Source organism: Hylobates moloch, unplaced genomic scaffold (assembly GCF_009828535.3).
Source record: "Hylobates moloch isolate HMO894 unplaced genomic scaffold, HMol_V3 SCAFFOLD_8, whole genome shotgun sequence".
Lineage (NCBI taxonomy): Eukaryota > Metazoa > Chordata > Mammalia > Primates > Hylobatidae > Hylobates > Hylobates moloch.
Genome location: NW_026652283.1, coordinates 32,084,046 through 32,103,996, shown reverse-complemented (window position 1 = coordinate 32,103,996; position 19,951 = coordinate 32,084,046). Strand labels below are relative to the sequence as shown.

Below are 19,951 nucleotides of genomic sequence, written 5' to 3'. Positions count from 1 at the left end.
GTTTTTTTTTTTTTTTTTTTTTTTTTTTAGACGGAGTCTCACTCTGTCGCCCAGGCTGGAGTGCAGTGGCGCGATCTCGGCTCACTGCAGGCCCCGCCCCCCGGGGTTCACGCCATTCTCCTGCCTCAGCCTCCCGAGTAGCTGGGACTACAGGTGCCCGCCACCTTGCCTGGCTAATTTTTTGTATTTTTAGTAGAGACGGGGTTTCACCGTGTTAGCCAGGATAGTCTCGATCTCCTGACCTCGTGATCTGCCCGCCCCGGCCTCCCAAAGTGCTGGGATTACAGACGTGAGCCACCGCGCCCGGCAACAAACAGTTTGTTAAGCACAATGCGATCAGCGAAGGATCAGGCTGACCTGCGAGTGGTATCAGCCCTGGTTTGTTACAGTTCATGGCCTTTTGTATGTTTTTTCCTCACTTGCTTAACCTTACTTTATCTTTCAAAAGTGAATTGCTCATCCTTGCCTTTCCCTCATTGTGCCTAAACCGCACTTTATTTCTCATAAGCTAATTGTGCATCCTTGCTTAACCTTATTTTATCTTTTCTGACAAAATTGCTCATCTTTACTTTTATTTCTTGTAACCAAATTGCTACTGCAAGCCCCTTCCACTGATTTTCCTTATCTTGCATGTTCCAACTCACTGCTTACTCCCTTATCTCTTATTGCTTACTGTCTTATTTCATATGTCCTGTTTCTGCTATCTTGTATGTTTTGCTTTTGGTATTGCTTCAGCTAGCCTATGTCCAACGGGTCCCCTTCACCCCTGACTTCCTCTGCCATTCTCCTGCCTCAATAGTACCCACTGTTCCTTATTACTCCAATCCTAAGATCAAGAGTCAGCTGAAATTTGTTATTTCAGCGTTTCTCCATCCATCTTCACTTGTTTGGTAACTATTTAGCTCCAGTCCAAATTCCTTGGTTGAATTGGACTTTTTGTTTTACCAGAGAGGTCATTATACTACATTTCAAGCAGCAGGAAAATCACTCTGTGATGGAGTCAAGAGGCGACAGTGACTCTTGGATTGAGTTTACTTAATTTTAGTCTTTGTTTTAGCAGTATTTGGTCAGTCTTAATTCCTGGTGCTTGGTAGTTTCTGGAACATACTAAGTATTCAATACTTTGTCAGCCCAAATGAGAGACTGAGGCATGAGTCTCAACCAGTTGAGGTTTGTTAAGCCCAAGAAAAATACAAGTCCCAGAAAAGTTTGTGGCCTGTGCCCTTCTAAGAGGTTTATAGGAGGCACAGTATTTATACATTTCTTTTTCTTTTTTTTTTTTTTGAGATGGAGTTTTGCTCTTGTTGCCCAGGCTGGAGTGCAATGGCACAATCTCAGCAGATTGCAGCCTTCCCCTCCCGGGTTCAAACGATTCTCTGCCTCAGCCTCCCAAGTAGCTGGGATTACAGGCATGTACCACCATGCCTGGCTAATTTTGTATTTTTAGTAGAGACGGGGTTTCACCCTGTTGGCCAGGCTGGTCTCGAACTCCTGACCTCAGGTGATCCACCTGCTCAGCCTCCCAAAGTGCTGGGATTACAGGCGTGAGCCACTGCGCCTGGCTACGAATTTCTTTAAAGAGGAAAAGGCATGTAGGAAACGGTGGGATAGGCAGTGAGGCAAATGATTACATCCTTGTGAGATTTTAGTCAGTGCCCAGTAAATCTACGCTCTACGTAAGGTGAACATTCGAAAATAGGGAGTAAAGAAGAGTTAATTAGGTAGATGTCTCAGGGTGGGTGAAGGAATGATTGCTCTCATCCTGTTTTTTTTTCTTGAGACAGGGTCTCACTTTGTCACCCAGGCTGGAGTGCAGTGGCACAATCATTGCTCACTGCAGCCTTGACCTCCTGGGTGCAAGTGATCCTCCCACCTCAGCCTCCCAAGTAGCTGTGACTACAGGCATGTACCACCATAAGCAACTAATTCTTGTACTTTTTGTAGAGACAGGGTCTCACTATGTTGCTCAGGCTGGTCTCAAACTCCTGGGCTCAAGTGATCCTCCCCACTTCAGCCTCCCAAAGTGTTGAGATTACAGATGTGAGCCACTGCACCTAGCCTCATCCTGTTTTTATTCTGTACCCAGGAAGATAAGCTTCTAATGGACATTGTTAGTATGAAATTTAACACTTTAGTTTTGTGGACCAGGAGTTAGACTTAGGTAGCAGACCTAAAGTTACAGTTTATATGTTCTTGTTTATGGGAGGAGATACATCTCAAAAGGATTAGGGGTCTGCAAAGAATTTATGAGCAATCTGCGATCTCTAGTCATCTGGAGATCCCTGAGACCTTTTCCTTTTGTAGGGGTCTGGCTAATGAATAACGCTTTGACACAAGGTTGTGAAGTAACAGCTATCTATTCACGAGAAAAGGACAGTGTTCCCTAACTCGGCCTCCAGGCCTAACTTTCCTTTTGACATAATGGGTTTTGCGGGTCTTGAGACTTTTTTTTTTTTTTTTTTTTTGAGACGGAGTCTTGCTCTGTTGCCCAGGCTGGAGTGCAGTGGCGCAATCCCGCTCACTGCAAGCTCTGTCTCCCGGGTTCACACCATTCTCCTGCCTCAGCCCCCGGAGTAGCTGGGACTATAGGCACCCACCACCACACCCAGCTAATTTTTTCGTATTTTTAGTAGAGACGGGGTTTCACCGTGTTAGCCAGGATGGTCTCGATCTCCTGACCGCGTGATCCACCTGTCTTGGCCTCCCAAAAGTGCTGGGATTACAGGCGTGAGCCACCGCGCCTGGCCTGAGACTTTTTCTTTTTTTTTTTTTTTTTGAAACAGTCTTGCTGTGTCACCCAGGCTGGAGTGCAGTGGTGCAATCTTGGCTCACTGCAACCTCTGCTTCCCGGGTTCAAGCAATTCTCCTGCCTCAGCCTCCCGAGTAGCTGAGATTATAGGCACCGACCACCATCCCTGGCTAATTTTTTATTTTTTATTTTTTTTTATTTTTTGAGATGGAGTCTTGCTCTGTCGCCCAGGCTGGAGCACAGTGGCATAATCTCAGCTCACTGCAACCTCTGCCTCCTGGGTTCAAGTGATTCTCCTGCCTCAGCCTCCTGAGTAGCTGGGACTATAGGCACACGCCACCATGCCCGGCTAATTTTTGGATTTTTAGTAGAGATGGGGTTTTGCCAGATTGGCCAGGCTGGTCTTGAATTCCTGGCCTCAATTGATCCGCCTACCTTGGTCTCCCAAAGTGCTGGGATTACAGGCGTGAGTCACTGCACCCAGCCTACAACTTTTTTTTGAGAAAAACTGATTTGAATAGCATAATCAGTCAGTTGTGTGGTACTGTGCTTCACACCTGCTGAAGAGAAAGACCAAATGACTAGGTCCTTTCCTCTTCCACCTCTGCCCAGCTCTGGAGATGGACTTTTTGTGTCACTGTAGTCAGACCAAACTTGCCAAGGTTGGACCAAGTTCTTCTGCTACGTTTCACTGTTTCTTTTGTCCAGTCAACCTAAAGACATCTCTTTTCTTTCTTTTCCTTTTCTTTTTTCTTTTTTTGGATACCTCTTATTTGCTGAGATCAGCTCGGTTGGGGAGCCCCTAACCCAGTGGCTCTAGAGGAATTGAAGACACACACACAGAAACATAGAGGTGTGAATTGGGAAATCAGGGGTCTCACAGCCTTCAGACCTGAGAGCCCCGAACAGAGATTTACCCACGTATTTATTAACAGCAAGCCAGTCAGCATTGTTTCTATAAATACTAGATTAACTAAAAGTGTCCCTTATGGGAAATGAAGGGATGGGCTGAAATAAAGGGATGGGTTGGGTTATCTGCAGCAGGAGCATGTCCTTAAGGCACAGATCGCTCATGCTATTGTTTGTGGTTTAAGAATGCCTTTAAGCAGTTCTCTGCCCTGGGCGAGCCAGGTGTTCCTTGCCCTCATTCCGGTAAACCCACAACCTTCCAGCGTGGGCGTTATGGCCATCATGAACATGTCACAGTGCTGCAGAGATTTTGTTTATGGCCAGATTTTGGGGGGCCTGTTCCCAACATTTATTTTTCCTCATCTCTCTGAGACATGTTTCTCCTTTCTTTTGAATTTAGGTATCTTTTGGATAATCCTGATGTTGTCAGAGGAAAATCTGTATTAGATCTTGGGAGTGGATGCGGAGCTACAGCTATTGCTGCTAAGATGAGTGGGGCATCAAGGATCTTGGCCAATGACATAGACCCTAGTAAGGATTCACATTTGAAAATATTTAAGGCTCATCTTTTTTTTTTCTCCAGGATAAATATGTACACGTGCTCAGTGTGGTAGCTTATCGTTATATGTATTTTGTGATCGGACATTGTGAATCTGTGTGCACTGGGACATTATCTGTAGGAATCCCCTGAGGTCTGAGTAGATTGTGCATTTTTCCCAAGAGGATTTGCGTCTGCCAGACATCCCGGAGGGAGCACTTATGTTAATTTATGGGCTAGGAATTTCCTGAAATATGTAAATAGTGTTTATTTGACCCCAAACCCAAGTGAGTATTGGCCTGTCTTTGAAGGTTATTTTTATTCCATTAGAACCCAGGCTGAGACAGGTGAGTTTTTATTTGATCTGATTTTCTTCTGGTCTACCCTTTCAGTGAGAATATAGTCCTTGAAAACCTTTATTTAATTTTAATTTTTTTATTGTTTTATTTATATATTTATTTATTTTGAGACACAGTCTCCCTCTGTCACCCAGGCTGGAGTGCAGTGGCACAATCTCAGCAAGCTCCGTCTCCTGGGTTCATACCATTTTCCTGCCTCAGCCTCCTGAGTAGCTGGGACTATAGGCGCCTGCCACCATGCCTGGCTAATTTTTTGTTGTTGTTGTATTTTTAGTAGAGATGGGGTTTCACCGTATTAGTCAGGATGGTCTCAATCTCCTGACTTCGTGATCTGCCCGTCTTGGCCTCCCAAAGTGCTAGGATTACAGGCATGAGCCACCATGCCTGGCTGAAAACCTTTATTTTATAAAGGAGTCTCAGTTCTTTTTTTTTTTTTTTTTGGATATGGAGTCTCCCTCTGTTGCCCAGGCTGGAGTGCAGTGGCACAGCCTTGGCTCACTGCAACATCCACCTCCTGGGTTCAAGTGATTCTCCTGCCTCAGCCTCCCAAGTAGCTGGGATTCAGGCATGCACCACCATGCCCAGCTAATTTTTGTATTTTTATTAGAGACAGGGTTTTACCATGTTGGCCAGGCTGGTCTCGACCTCCTGACCTCAGGTGATCCACCCGCCTCAGCCTCCGAAAGTGCTGGGATTACATGCGTGAGCCACTGCGCCCAGCCAAGGGGTCTCAGTTCTAATTTATTGCCATGCTGTATCAAGCCCAAGTCTTGTTTCCCTGTCCACAGTAAAAAACCAAAATCTTTTGGTTAATGAAATCAGCAAATATTCCTAAAAGTCCCAGCATTTCTAGGTGTTTTGAATTGTTTGTTTTCAGGATATCCAGTCATGTATTTGGAAATTGTGGTATAGCTTATATTGGGATAACCTTTATACTTCTTTACTTTAAAAAACAACTTTCATCAAAAAGGAAGAAAAATATATTGTTAGCAGATCTTCTAAATTATTTAATCAACATGGAATTATAACAGCCTAGCATATACCAATTCATTTTGTGCTTTTTTTTTTTTTTTAAGTTGCAGGAATGGCTATTACACTAAATTGTGAATTGAACAGACTGAATCCTTTTCCTATTTTAATCCAAAACATTTTGAATTTGGAACAAGATAAGTGGGACCTTGTTGTTCTTGGCGATATGTTTTATGATGAAGACCTTGCAGATAGTCTTCATCCGTGGCTGAAGAAGTGCTTCCGGACCTATAGAACTCGAGTACTGATTGGTGACCCCAGGCGGCCCCAGTTCAGTGGACACAGCATTCAGCATCACCTGCACAAAGTGGTAGAATATTCACTTTTGGAGCCTACTAGGCAGGAAAACAGTGGACTGACAACAAGCACAGTGTGGGATTTTCAGCCTTGAGTTGTCAAAGTGCTTCCAAGTATGAATATAGTAATGTTTGGATCGGACTCTAAAAGTTTTCTCTATAGGAGATACTCTGCAGTTTAATGAATGTAATTCTTGTTAAATGGAAAATCTTGTTTTTAAAATATGAAGGTTTAGAGTTTTGTTTACTTTTGTCATGTAACTGGTTCTGTATTTCTGTGCATGCCAATTATACCCATCTCTATCTGCATTTTTTTTCTATTTTAACCGCTGAAGGAATATGATTATACAATGCCATACTCAATGGTGGCAGCATTTAATTTAAGTAATGGAGAAGAATTAAACATTGTAGCCGGATCTGTTTCTGTAGTTGAGGACAACTGTGATGTAACTTTGAATTAAACAAACAAAACAAAACGTAGAAGAAGACTATACATATATTTTTTCTTTTTTTAGAGACAGTCTCACTTTGCTCCCAGGCTGGAATGCAGTGGCTATTCAGAGGCTTAATCATTGGGCACTGCAGCCTCGAACTCTGGGCTTTTGTTTTTTTGTGAGATGGAGTCTCAGCTCTGTTATCCAGGCTGGAGTGCAGTGGCTCATATCTCGGCTCACTGTAGCCTCCACCTCCCCCGTTCAAGCGATTGTCCTGTCTTAGTCTCTGGAGTAGCTGGGATTTTAGGCGTGTACCACCATGTTGGTTAATTTTTGTATTTTTAGTAGAGACGGGGTTTTGCCATGTTGGCCAGGCCGGTCTCAAACTCCTGACCTCAGGTGATCCACCCACCCTGGCCTCCCAAAGTGCTAGGATTACAGGTGTGAGCCACCATGCCAGCCTGACAATGTTTTTTACTTCTATCACTTCCTTTTGATTTTTCCTTATAGCTTCTATCTCTGCTTACGTCACCATCATTCTTGCGTGTTGTATGCTTTTCGCTTTAGAGCCCTTTGCATGCGTTATTTTAAATTTATGATCTGATATTCTAAAATGTCTGCCATATCTGAGTCTGGTTCTGATGCTTGTTTTGTCTTTTCAGACTGTTTTTTTGTCTTTTAGCATGCCTTGTAATTTTTTGTTGATAGCAGACATGATGTATTGGATAAATAAACAAGTAAACTAAGGTAGCATGAGGTTTTAAAATCTGGGTAGGGCTATTGTTTGCTGTAGTGTAGATATTACAGGCTAAGTTTTCCTCTAGTGTCCTTGCTATAGTCGCCTCTGTTATCTTTGAGTTTCCCTAGAGATTCCTTCTTAGGGTCTGAAGCTTGCAGTTTTTTTAACCTGTAATTCCCTGTTATTATACAGTAGCCTAATTGACGTGATAAGGTATGGGAGAAGGTATGTTCTATAGTCCTGTGATTAAGTCTCAGTCAGTTAAGTCAGCCTGTGCCCCTGCTGTGACCTTCGCAAGTGCTTTCAGCTTTTCTTTTGTCCCTTTGGTAGGACAGGAGGGCTAGGGGTGGCTGGAGTTGGGTGCTTCCTTTCCCCCAGGTCAGCGAGGCTCTGGTAAAATAGTTTCCCTTGAGAACTGGCTTTTGTTAAGGAGAATTGAATGCTTGGGCATATTTCAAAATGGTTACTTTCCCCATCCTCATACCAGAAGAGGGGATTTTTCTCTGATCCTCACCCTGAGAACCTGGTAGGTATCCTGGAGGTAAAACTATGAAAGTGTGGTGTCTCCCCTAGGAGTGGGCCCCCTGGAGTTTGTTAACAAAGTTTAATTGAGCAAAGAATAATCTGTGACTTGGGCAGCTCCCAAAAGCAGAATAGGTTCAGAGTGACTGCAGGGTTGCCACACCTGGTTAGATAACGTTTATGGACAGATTCCTGGAGCTTTTGATTCTTTTTTTTTTTTTTTTTTGAGACAGTTTCACTCTTAATCCCCAGGCTGGAGTGCAATGGTGCGATCTTGGCTCACTGCAACCTCCGCCTCCTGGGTTCAAGTGATTCTCCTGCCTCAGCCTCCCGAGTAGCTGGGATTACAGGCATGCACTACCACGCCCAGCTGGGATTACAGGCATGCACCACCATGCCCAGCTAATTTTTGTATTTTTAGTAAAGACAGGGCTTCGCCATGTTGGCCAGGCTGGTCTCGAACTCCTGATTGCAGGTGATCCACCCGCCTCAGCCTCCCAAAGTGCTGGGATTACTGGTGTGAGCCACTGTGCCAGGCTGGAGCTTTTGATTCTTAAGTCCATCCACATGGAGCCTCCAGCAACTCAGGAATATGGTTCTTCGTATTATCGTTTCTAATTTGTGAGGCATTTTCTCTTTAACCTTAATTCTCTAATGGATCTAAGTGTTGTTGATTTTTCAGTTTATTGAGCTTTTTTCTTATTGTGAGGATGGGAATGATGACTTCTAGTCTCTTTATATTAGAAAATATAAATCAGACTAGAGACTGGAAATTGTTGTTGTTGTTGTTGGGTTGTTTTGTTTTGTTTTTAGACAGGTCTTGCTCTCTCATCCAGGCTGGAGTTCAGCGATGTGACCATGCTCACTGCAGCCTCAACTTTCTAGGCTCAGGTAATCCTCCTACTTCAGCCTCCTTAGTAGCTAGGACTGTAGGCATGCACCACCATGATGTCTGGCTAGTGTTTTTATTTTGTTTTTTGTAGACATGGAGTCTTGCTACATTGGCCAAGCTGGGTATTACTGGATATTTCTTTCTTTCCTCCTTTATTTCTTTCCATATTTACTTACTTATTCAATGAATATTTGAGTGCTTATTAGATAACAGGTGCTGTTCTAGGCACTGGGGATATGGGGATACAGCAATGAAAAAAAAGATAAATATTTTGTCCTTATGAAATTTGTGTTCTAGAGTAGGGAGACATAATGAACAAATGAAAAAACAGGCATCAGATGGTGATAGGTAGTAAGGAGAAAAAGAAGTAAGGGTAATAGGGAATACTGGGTACTGGATGGGGTACAGATTACAGAGTGGTGAGAAATAGTTAATACAACTAGCAACATAAAAAAGGAGAAAGATCAAACTGCAAACTGTTTTAGGAAGATAAATCCTTCATAGACCCAAAGAAGCTCACAATTTATTTATTTTTTTTTTTTGAGACAGAGTCTTGCTCTGTCACCCAGGCTGGAGTGCAGTGGCACCATCTCAGCTCACTGCAAGCTCCGCCTCCTGGGTTCACGCCATTCTCCTGCCTCAGCCTCTCCGAGTAGCTGGGACTACAGGCGCCTGCCACCACGCCCGGCTAATTTTTTTGTATATATATTTTTTTCAATAGAGACGGGGTTTCACCGTGGTCTTGATCTCCTGACCTTGTGATCCGCCCGCCTCGGCCTCCCAAAGTGCTGGGATTACAAGCGTGAGCCACCGCGCCCGGCGAAGCTCACAATTTAGATGTTGAAACTAGTTTCTGCAAAAAGAGGAAAATGCGATTGACTTGGTTAAATATTCAGTATTAAATTTTATTGAATTTGTCTTTAGAAAAATTTCATAGATAGAACAGGCCTTACCCATTTTGCACATATATACATATGCACCACCTTTGCAGTGGCAACATATATATCCACACTATAAACATACCACATTTATAAATCTTGTAAGGACAAGAAATGGAGTTGAATAAGTACCCCCCAACATATACAAGAAAGTTAGCATACTTACCCCGTTTTTCACTACATCAGAGGCAAAACAAGAAATCTTTTAAGAAAATCTCAAGACAGGCTCATGGCAAAATGAATATGCTAAATTTGGGGGTTGGTTTAAGCATGGTGTCAGGTAATTTTGTGATTACCAAAAGTTTTCACTTGAAAACTAAGACCTTTGCTGTTTATTTCACAATGTGAAATCAATAAAGCTGAGGATACAAGTCTCTGTAGTGAGATTCTGTATTTACTCACTTTTACACATTTTCAAATGCAGTTTTGCTAAGGAAGGAAAGCTTACAGATGAATAAAATGTAATTGGGAAGAGTAGCCATAAAAATCAATGAAATAAGTGGCTGGGCAAGAGCCTCTGTAATACTGATATGCTGAATGGCTAATAAGTCACTTCATTTCAGTGAAACAAATACCTATATTCTTTGAAGAATTAACAGGCTTGATGTTCAGCTCTGCTTTTGGCAAATGGGCATTTAAATACTCCAGGAAGGTAAGAGCCAGAAAATAGGAAGGTAACTATGCTTTTAGAAATGTTTACTTAGATTCTCCCAAGGTTTATACTTACAGGTAAACTTACAACAATAGCTCAAATACCTACATAGGAGAAGGAACTCTCAAGGGAAAACAGTTAATTTTAAAGTTATTTAAGAAACAGAATCCAACACCATAGATCAGAGTTCATGCTAGGATTATCATTTCAAAAATCATGACTCATCCAACAGATACAGAATAATAGCACTATTAAGATGTTAAAGAGAAAAGCACAAACCATGTACATACCAAGACTTAGCTAACTCTCTGAGAGTTATAACTTAATAAAATAATTAAAAATAGTGTTAACATTAAGTAGAATGCAAATCTCTATAGATGGTTTCCTGGGAAAGCAGTTTTGATAAGCTTTCCTAGCATTGATCATCTTCAAAAAAGCATCAATAAACAGTCCATGTCACTTGCTTTAGTTTGTTTGGGCCTACTAATTGCCCCAACACTTCTCTGGAATGGTCTACAAAAGAAAACAATGACAATATATTAATTGACAATAAAAAATGTTTAATGTTTCCTCATGTCTAACTGGAGGTGATGTTAATTATTATACAGTTATTTAAAGGATTAAAGGAGGTGATCTATAAAGCGCAATATACAACTAACTCACTAATAATTAATTAATGGTAGCCCTCACTATTATTAGGTGTAGTACACCTATCATGGTATTACTTGTTTAAAAAAAAAAAACAGGCATTTGTTGTTTTCTCTGTAATTTCACCAACCAGAGTAATGGTCTAATTTCACCATTAACCTGTGTTAATGGTTAATAACTTTTTTCAGGATCTGAGCCGGAAATAGATGATTCACTAAAGTGGGGTGACTGAACAGCATTTAATGAAGGGAATATTTACCAAAAAAGTAGGATTAAAGAAAGCCAGTAGGTACGTTAAACCACCTTGGGAAGCTGCAACACACCCAAAGGGTTAGAGGAGGTAGTAGTCACCAGAATGTGACAAGTTGACCTGTAGTTGAACATTTTTCCATGTCTGTATAATACTATTATAAAGCATGATTTTAAATAGATAACCATTATATAAATACACTGTAATTTAACCAATCTATATTATTGGACATTTAGATGTTTTCAGTTTTTCACAATGTACAGTCATGATTTTGATATGGTTTCCATCCTAGTTTTAGGATGTCTTTTAAAAATCTGAATTAAAGCAAAAATACTGATAAAATTTTGTTAGTTTAAATATTACTTATAAGTTTAATAAACTTGTTTCCATAGATACAACCTATGTTTTATGTACAACATATCTCTAACCCAGTCTTGGAAATCCTGTAATTTGGTGGTTCCTAGACAGATTTCACAGATCAGTAGGGAAAAAAAAAAAAAAAAAAAAAAGATGGGCCCAACATATACGGCGACAAAATTTTATTTGAAGTTAAACAAAATTAAGCAAAAATACCAAGGTTTATTGCCAGCAAGAGAACCAGAGAGTGTATAGAAATGAAAAGTTATTATCATTGGGAAAACAAAGGTTTACAATTTTTAAAAAAAGCAGCTAGTAAGATAAATGCAGTTTTATTCATGGTCATAAAAATATTATTGGTTATTGTAGAGGAAATCTCAATCAAAGATAGGTTCAAATTATGTTGAAAGTAAAAGAATGGACAAAGACATACCATTTAAATGGCAACCATGACAAAACTGGGGGGCTATAGAAGAAGGGGGAAACACTTTCCAACTCTTTCTGTGAGGCCAGTGTTACCCTAATACCAAAGCCAGACAAAGACATCACATCAAAAGAAAACTGCAGACAAGGATCTTTTATTAATGTAGACTAAAAAATGCTCAACAAAACACCAGCATACCAAATCCAGCCACTAGAAGAAAGGATTACATACCATGACCAACTGAGATTTATCATAGGAATGCAAGGTTAGTTTAACATCTGAAAATCAATTAGTATAATATACTGTTTTAATGTCCTATTGCTGCTGTAACAAATTACCACAAATTTAGTGGCTTAAAGCAACAAATTTGTTATTGTACAGTTTTGAAGGTCAGAATTCCAAAATGAGTCTCACTGGGCTAAAATCAGGTGTGGGCAGGTCTGCGTTACTTTTTAGAGGAAAGTCATCTTTTTTTTTTTTTTTGGAGGCTCTACAGGAGAATCTACTTCCTTTACTTTTCTAGCTTCTAGAAACTACCACATTCCTTGCATTCCTTCCTGCTTATTTAAAGTGAACAACATTGGGCTGGGTACGGTGGCTCATGCCTGCAATCCCAGCACTTTGGGAGGCTGAGGTGGGCAGATCATGAGGTCAGGAGTTTGAAACATAGTGAAACCCCATCTCTACTAAAAATACAAAAATTAGCCGAGCATTGTGGCACATGCCTGTAGTCCCAGCTACTTGGGAGGCTGAGGTGGAAGAATTGCTTGAACCAGGGAGGTGGAGGTTGCAGTGAGCCGAGACCACGCCATTGTACTGTTGCCTGGGTAACAGAGTGAGACTCCGTCTCAAAAAAAAAAAAAAAAAGTGGGCATCATTGGGCACAGTCCTTCTCAAGCTGCCATCTCTATGGTCCTCTCTCCTTCTACTTTTAAGGACCCTTATGATTATTTTGGGCCTACATAGATAATCCAGGATGATCTCCCTACTTAAAAATCAACTGATTAGCAACTTTAATTCCATTGGCAACCTTACGTAACATCACATACTCACATTTTGGGCATTAGAACATGGATATCATTGGGTGGGTAAGAGCATTATTCAGCTTACCACCTACACCATTCTAATAGAACAAAGAACTAAAACCAAATGATCATCTCAATAGACAAAGAAACACCATTTGGCTGGGTGTGGTGGCTCACGCCTGTAATCCCAGCACTTTGGGAGGCCGAGGAGAGCGGATCATCTAAGTCAGAGTTCAAGACCAGCCTGGCTAACATGGGAAAACCCCGTCTCTACTAAAAATACAAAAACTAGCCACGCATGGTGATGGGTGCTTTTAATCCCAGCTACTCAGGAGACCGAGGCAGGGGAATCGCTTGAATCCAGGAGGCAGAGATTGCAGTGAGCTGAGATGGTGTCACTGCACTCCAGCCTGGGCAACAGAGCAAGACTCAGTCTCAAAAAAAAAAAAAACCAAAATGAAACACCAGTTGACAAAAACCAATGCTCATTCAACCAACTAGGAATAGAAGATAACTTCCTGAACCTGATAAAGGGCATCTATGAAAAACCATAGCTGGCAGGATGCAGTGGCTCATGCCTATAATCCCAGCATTTTGGGAGGCCAAGGCGGGAGGATCACTTGAGCCCAGGAGTTCAAGACCAGCCTGGGAAATACAGTGAGACCCTGTCTCTGCAAAAGAAATTTAAAAATTAGCTGAGTGTGGTGGCACATGCCTGTAGTCCCAATTACTTGGGAGCCTGAGGTAGGAGGATCCACTTGAACCTGGGAGGCAGAGGTTGGAGGCAGAGGTTGGAGGCAGAGGTTGCAGTGAGTGTGTTCACGCCACTGCACTCCAGCCTGAGCAACAGAGCAAGACCCTGTCTCAAAAACAAACAAGAAAAACCTATAGCTAATAGTGAAAAATTAAATGTTTTCTCCCTAGGATCAAGACAAGGATATCCACACTTTTTTTTTTTGAGACAGAGTCTCACTCTTTGCCCAGGTTGGAGTTCGATGATGTGATCTCGGCTCACTGCAACCCTGGCTTCCAGGTTCAAGTGATTCTCCTGCCTCAGCCTCCCGAGTAGCTGGGATTACAGCCGCCCACAACCACGCCCAGCTAATTTTTTGTATTTTTAGTAGAGACGGGGTTTAACCATGCTGGCCAGGCTGGTCTCAAACTCCTGACCTCAGCAGTTTGAGACCTGATCCACCCACCTTGGCCTCCCAAAGTGCTGGGATTACAGGAGTGAGCCACCGTTACCCGCCAGGATGTCCACCCTTGCCATTTCTATCCAACATTGTACCAGAGGTTCTAGCCATAGAAATTAGGCAAGAAAAAGAAAAGGCATTCAGGTTAGAAGGAAGAAGTAAAACTATCTATTTGTAGATGGTATATTGTGTATACAATATCCCAAGGAATTAACTAAAAAAATAGAATAAATGAGTTCAGCAAGGTACAAGAACAATATATAAAAATCAAATGCATTTCTATACATCAACAATGAATAATCCAAAAATGAACTAGAAAATAACTCCATTTATGTTACCATCAAAAAGAATAGAATACTTAGGAATAAATCAAATGAAAGTGAAAAACTTATACTCTGAAAACTATAAGACATTATTGAAAGAAATTAAAGACCTAAATAAACAAAGAAATCCAAACCAGAAGACTTAATATTATTAAGATAGCAGTATTTCCCAAATTACCTACAGATTCAATGAAATTCATATCAAAATACAAGCTGGCTTTTTATTTTTTGCAGAAATCAGTAAGATGGGGCCTGGTAAGGTGGCTAACACCTGTAATCTCAGCACTTTGGGAGGCCAAGGCAGGCGGATCGCTTGAGTTCAGGAGTTTGAGACCAGCCTGGGCAACATGGTGAAACCCCGTCTCTACTAAAAATACAAAAATTAGCCAGAATTTGGCCCCCCCGGCTAATTTTTTTGTATTTTTAATAGAGACGGGGTTTCGCCGTGTTAGCCAGGATGGTCTCGATCTCCTGACCTCGTGATTTGCCTGCCTCGGCCTCCCAGAGTGCTGGGATTACAGGTGTGAGCCACCGCGCCCGGCCAACACTTCCCGATTTCATTTTAGCTGGTGTGTCTACGATCATTTTGGCATCTTTCCAAGTTGTGAATATGTTATCAAACATATATAAATATTTGTCTTCTTTCTACATTTGTCACTTTTCTGTTTTGAATTCACTATTGCACATTATAGGAAGATGCTTTTCCCTCTGATAGTAAGCATGTAACATTTTTATGTAATTAAAAATTTTTGATGCCAGATGGTAGTATCATATTACAGTCTCCTTAGGCAGCTTCTTCCCATGAAGATAGAGTATTCAGGACTGTGGGTTTAAATAAGAATATTGAATGCTTTTATTATGCTACAGGGAAAAACTACGGGGTCGCTTAAGTATTTCATAATCTCTTGGCAGAACATTTTATAGAAACACACACTCTCTTGGCCAAGTGTGGTGGCTCACACCTGTAATCCCAGCACTTTGGGAGGACGAGACGGGCGGATCACAGTTCCCAGAGGCAGAGAATGGGTGAACCTGGAGGTAGTGAGCAAAGCCGCCCATGATTCCAACCTGGGGAAAAAAAAAAAAAAAAAAAAAGAAACACATACTCTCCAGACTGAAAAAGGGCTAACGGGTCATTTATGCTAATCACCCGACTGATGCTTGATGTCACCTTCCTATTGGTTTCCCTATCCTAGTAACAGTTAAACCACTTTACACTAAAGGCTCAGGAAGGAATTATAGATTGTGCTTCAGATGACTTAGGTTTCACTTCCAGTTCTATCAACTATTTCTACAATGCGGGGCAGTCCACTTAAATCAATTGTATCTCTGTTCTCTTATCTTTAAAATGAGGGAGTTGTATAGATGACCTTGTTGGGGCTCAGAAAAGGATTCCCCAAAGTATGGCACTTTGGCATGCTGAGTACTTTGAACTAAAGGACACTGGAAGGCCTCAGAATCTGCCTCAGAACCAAGGTCTCTGCCCTCCTGCCCTCCTATCTCTTACCTTTCATTCTCTGCAAGTGAGTCACAGAAACCAGGATTCCTCTTCCCCAAGGTGGGTCACAGAAACTAGAACCCTTTTCCCCAAAGGAAGACATAAAACTACAAATATTACTCTAAATTTCCCCAGCCTTTCTGCCTAGGAACTGGCCATGAAGAAATTCTCTGATGTGCCCTTGTCAGATAGGAGATCATAAGGCCCTCATTCCAGAGTGGCCCTGCCCTATACCCTGGAAAAAGAAATGTCACACAGAAAGGCCAAGAAGAATCTGAACAAACAGGCGTTGCTGGGTTTCTCCACTCTTACTATTAGTTCATTCTCTTTTCCAGTCACATCTCTACATGGCTGTCCATGCTTCATAAGCATAAAAACAAGCAGTTTTCCCTGGGTGTTTGGCTCTTCATTTCTGAAGTCTCCTATAAATCTTTGACCAAATAAACCTGTTACACCTTTCTCTTATTAACCTCCCTTTTCGTATAGGACCGTCAGCCTGGATCCTTATGATGGGTGAGGAAAGGTATACCTTTCTGCCTCCCAACCTCTAAGGAACTGTTGACCACCTCTGTAAAAATCTATGACAATATAGATGGAGAGCATTTTTTGAAAGATTCATGGCAGGAGCACTTGGAACACCAAGAATAAGAAGAAACTATGGGAAATGAAACTTTTTTTTTTTTTTATGTTGAGACGGAGTCTCACTCTGTCGCCTAGACTGGAGTGCAATGGTGTCATCTCAGCTCACTGCAACCTCCGTCTCCTGGATTCAAGTGATTCTCCTGCCTCAGTCTCCCGAGTAGCTGGGACTACAGGTGCCCGCCACCACGCCCGGCTAATTTTTGTATTTTTAGTAGAGATGGGGTTTCACCATATTGGCCAGGCTGGTCCCGAGCTCCTGACCTTGTGATCCACCCACCTCGGCCTCCCAAAGCGCTGAGATTACAGGTGTGAGTGACTGCACCCGTCCGAAAAATACAAACTTTTAACAAAGTATTTTTTTCAAATGTTCAAGGAAAATGTAATTTAGACATTTTTATAGAACACACAGTGAAAAAAGTACGGCTGAACACATTTTTACAAATAATGATCAAAGTCCTAATGTTTCATTACAGTGATCTGGCAAAAATAAACATGTCATGCAGGATTAGTAATGAATGAATAACAAGGAAAAAATTATATAGAATTAAGAAAAATATGAAATAAAAAAATGAGTTATTTTTTATTTATTTATTTATTTTTTTGAGACGGAGTCTCGCTCTGTCGCCCAGGCTGGAGTGCAGTGGCGCGATCTCGGCTTACTGCAAGCTCTGCCTCCCGGGTTCACGCCATTCTCCTGCCTCAGCCTCCCAAGTAGCTGGGACTACAGGCTCCACCACTGCACCTGGCTAATTTTTTGTATTTTTAGAAGAGACAGGGTTTCACCGTGTTAGCCAGGATGGTCTTGATCTCCTGACCTCGTGATCCGCCCGCCTCGGCCTCCCAAAGTGCTGGGATTACAGGCGTGAGCCACCGTGCCCAGCCATGAGTTATCCTTTAAGAAAGGAATCAGCTTTAATTAAAGGGAAACCCTGAAGCAAGCCACTTGGGTCTTAAAATACTGTTTTGGCTGGGCATGGCAGCTCCCACCTGTAATCCCAGCACTTTGGGAAGCCAAGGTGGGTGGATCACTCGAGCCCAACAGTTCAAGACCAGTCTGACCAACATGGTGAAACCCCGTCTCTAATTATAAATAAATAAATAAATAAAAATTTTAAATACTGTTTTGGCTCTTTGTGGTAAATCTTGATATCTATATTATCCAGAATCTAAGTAAAGAACTTGCTGGCTTGGTGCAGTGGCTCACACCTGTAATCCCAGCACTTTGGGAGGCCGAGGCAGGTGGATCACCTGAGGTCAGGAGTTCAAGACCAGCCTGGCCAACATGGCAAAACCCTATCTCTACTAAAAAAATACAAAAAAAATTAGCCAGGCATGGTGGCGCCCACCTTTAATCTCAGCTATTCAGGAGTCGGAGGCAGGAGAATCGCTTGAACCTGGGAGGCGGAGGTTGCAGTAAACTGAGATGGTGCCACCGCACTCCAGCCTGGGCGACCGAGTGAGACTCCATCTCAAAAAAAAAGAACTTGCCTTTAAATCAGGTTGAAACTAATCCTCAGATAAGATTAAAATTCAAGTCGACTAAATTGAACGTGGCAGATTTCCTGTTGGATTCTCCTGCCTCTCAGGGTAAAACATAAGGACTCTCTAACTGCTTTATTGCCCTTCTAAAATCCTCCATGTCTTTGAATACTGTCAAACGTGCTTAGATAACTATGAGAAATGGCAATGCATGTCTGTTGTAGGAGATTAGCAAAGGTATGTAAGTTGAACTTACTGATAATCATTGAAGACCTAATTGAATTAAAATGCTTTAGTAAGTTTTAGGACAGTCTCAGTGGCTCACACCTGTAATCTCAGTACTTTGGGAGGCCAAGGTGGGCAGATCACCTGAGGTCAGGAGTTGGAGACTAGGCTGGCCAAAATGGTGAAACCCTGTCTCTACTAAAAATACAAAATATTAGCCGGGCATGGTGGCACCCGCTTGTGATCCGAATTCAGGAGGCTGAGACAGGAGAATTGCTTGCACCCGGCAGGTGGAGGTTGCAGTGAGCCAAGATCGCGCCACTACACTCCAGCCTGGGCAACAAAGAGTGAAACTCCGTCTTAAAAAAAAAAAAGATTTAGTAAGTTTAAAAATTATTTTCGGCCGGGCGCGGTGGCTCACGCCTGTAATCCCAGCACTTTGGGAGGCCGAGGCAGGTGGATCACGAGGTCAGGAGATCGAGACCATCCTGGCTAACACAGTGAAACCCCATCTCTACTAAAAATACAAAAAATTAGCCGGGCGTGGTGGTGGGCGCCTGTAGTCCCAGCTACGCGGGAGGCTGAGGCAGGAGAATGGCGTGAACCCGGGAGGCGGAGCTTGCAGTGAGCCGAGATCGTGCCACTGCACTCCAGACTGGGCGACAGGGCAAGACTCCGTCTCAAAAAAAAAAAAAAAAAAAAAAAATTATTTTCATGCTGTTATCTATAAAACTATAATTTTCTTTTCTTTTCTTTTTTTTTTTTTTTTGAGATAGAGTTTTGCTCTTTGTTGCCCAGGCTGGAGTGTAGTGGTACGATCTTGGCTCACTGCAACCTCCGCCTCCCGGGTTCAAGCGATTCTCCTGTCTCAGCCTCCCAAGTACCTGGGATTACAGGCGCCCGTCGCCACGCTGGACTGATTTCTGTATTTTTAGTAGAGACGGGGTTTCACCATGTTGGCCAGGCTGGTCTCAAACTCCTGACCTCAGGTGATCCACCTGCCTCGGCCCCCCACAGTGCTGGGATTACAGGCATGAGCCACCGTACCCAGCCAAAACCATAATTTTCATATTTCTAATAGCAGCTTAGTTTTTATCTCTTCTGCAGAAACCAACTCGGAGTACTTCTAACAGTTTCAAGTCCTAATTCATAATGTGAAGTTATGTTTTAGTCTGACTAAGGTTAAGAAATTTTATCAATACTTAGAAACATAGTTGAGAAAATAGGTTAATTCAGGAGATCTGATGGGAAATGACAGTGAGCAGTGCTCATCTGGGGGTCAGGTTGCTTCGAGGGTAACGATATCATAATTGCACATGCATATGCAAGTATAGTAAATACTTTCTATAGAATATAAATTTTATTGTCTTAAATACTCATATGTGAGCAACCACATGAATATGTAAGAGGAATCATATAAGGTGTCATGAAAGAAGAAAGGGCTTCCATGTATCAAACAAAAAACCCCCTCAAACACAACCAGCATTTATCTTCCTTGGAAAAAGAAGAAATTAAAAATCAAATATAAGATGAACATGTTAGCCCACTTTACTTCCATTCAATGATGTTAGCAAAAATATATCATTATAGAAGAATTAGGGGTACTGATGGTTAAGTGGGAAGAGTAGAAATGATCTGGGTAGTTAAAATTTCTTCAGCTTTTTTCTCTTTAAAGAAAGTTTATTAATAAAAGCCATTTTATATGAACTATTTAAAAAAATTTTTTTTTGATGCGATGACTCAAGGTAGAATATGTTATATGAACTCTTGCATTATTCTTTTATTTATTTATCTTTTTTGAGATGGAGTTTCGCTCTTGTTGGTCAGGCT

The 19,951-nt window shown here is 41.8% G+C and overlaps 2 protein-coding genes across 9 annotated transcripts in view; one reads left to right on the top strand and one right to left on the bottom strand.

Moving 5' to 3' along the window:
- Positions 1-9,028, top strand: part of ETFBKMT (electron transfer flavoprotein subunit beta lysine methyltransferase) — a 15,018-nt gene extending 5,990 nt beyond the window's left edge. The window contains exons 3-4 of the mRNA XM_032159984.2: positions 4,059-4,189; positions 5,632-9,028. Of these exons, the coding sequence (XP_032015875.1) occupies positions 4,059-4,189; positions 5,632-5,975 (475 nt within the window). The 3' untranslated portion in view covers positions 5,976-9,028. The remainder of the gene's footprint in view (positions 1-4,058; positions 4,190-5,631) is intronic.
- AMN1 (antagonist of mitotic exit network 1 homolog) overlaps positions 5,803-19,951 on the bottom strand; it is a 64,617-nt gene continuing 50,468 nt past the window's right edge. For 5 of the 8 annotated variants that reach the window (XM_032159988.2, XM_032159985.2, XM_058442661.1 and 2 more), the window contains one exon: positions 9,343-10,570. In XM_032159988.2, the coding sequence (XP_032015879.1) occupies positions 10,497-10,570 (74 nt within the window). In that variant the 3' untranslated portion in view covers positions 9,343-10,496. Of the gene's footprint in view, positions 5,883-9,342; positions 10,571-13,960; positions 14,058-14,792; positions 15,100-19,951 lie in introns of those variants that run through there. The other 3 variants (XM_032159986.2, XM_058442659.1, XM_058442658.1) reach the window with 3 other exon arrangements.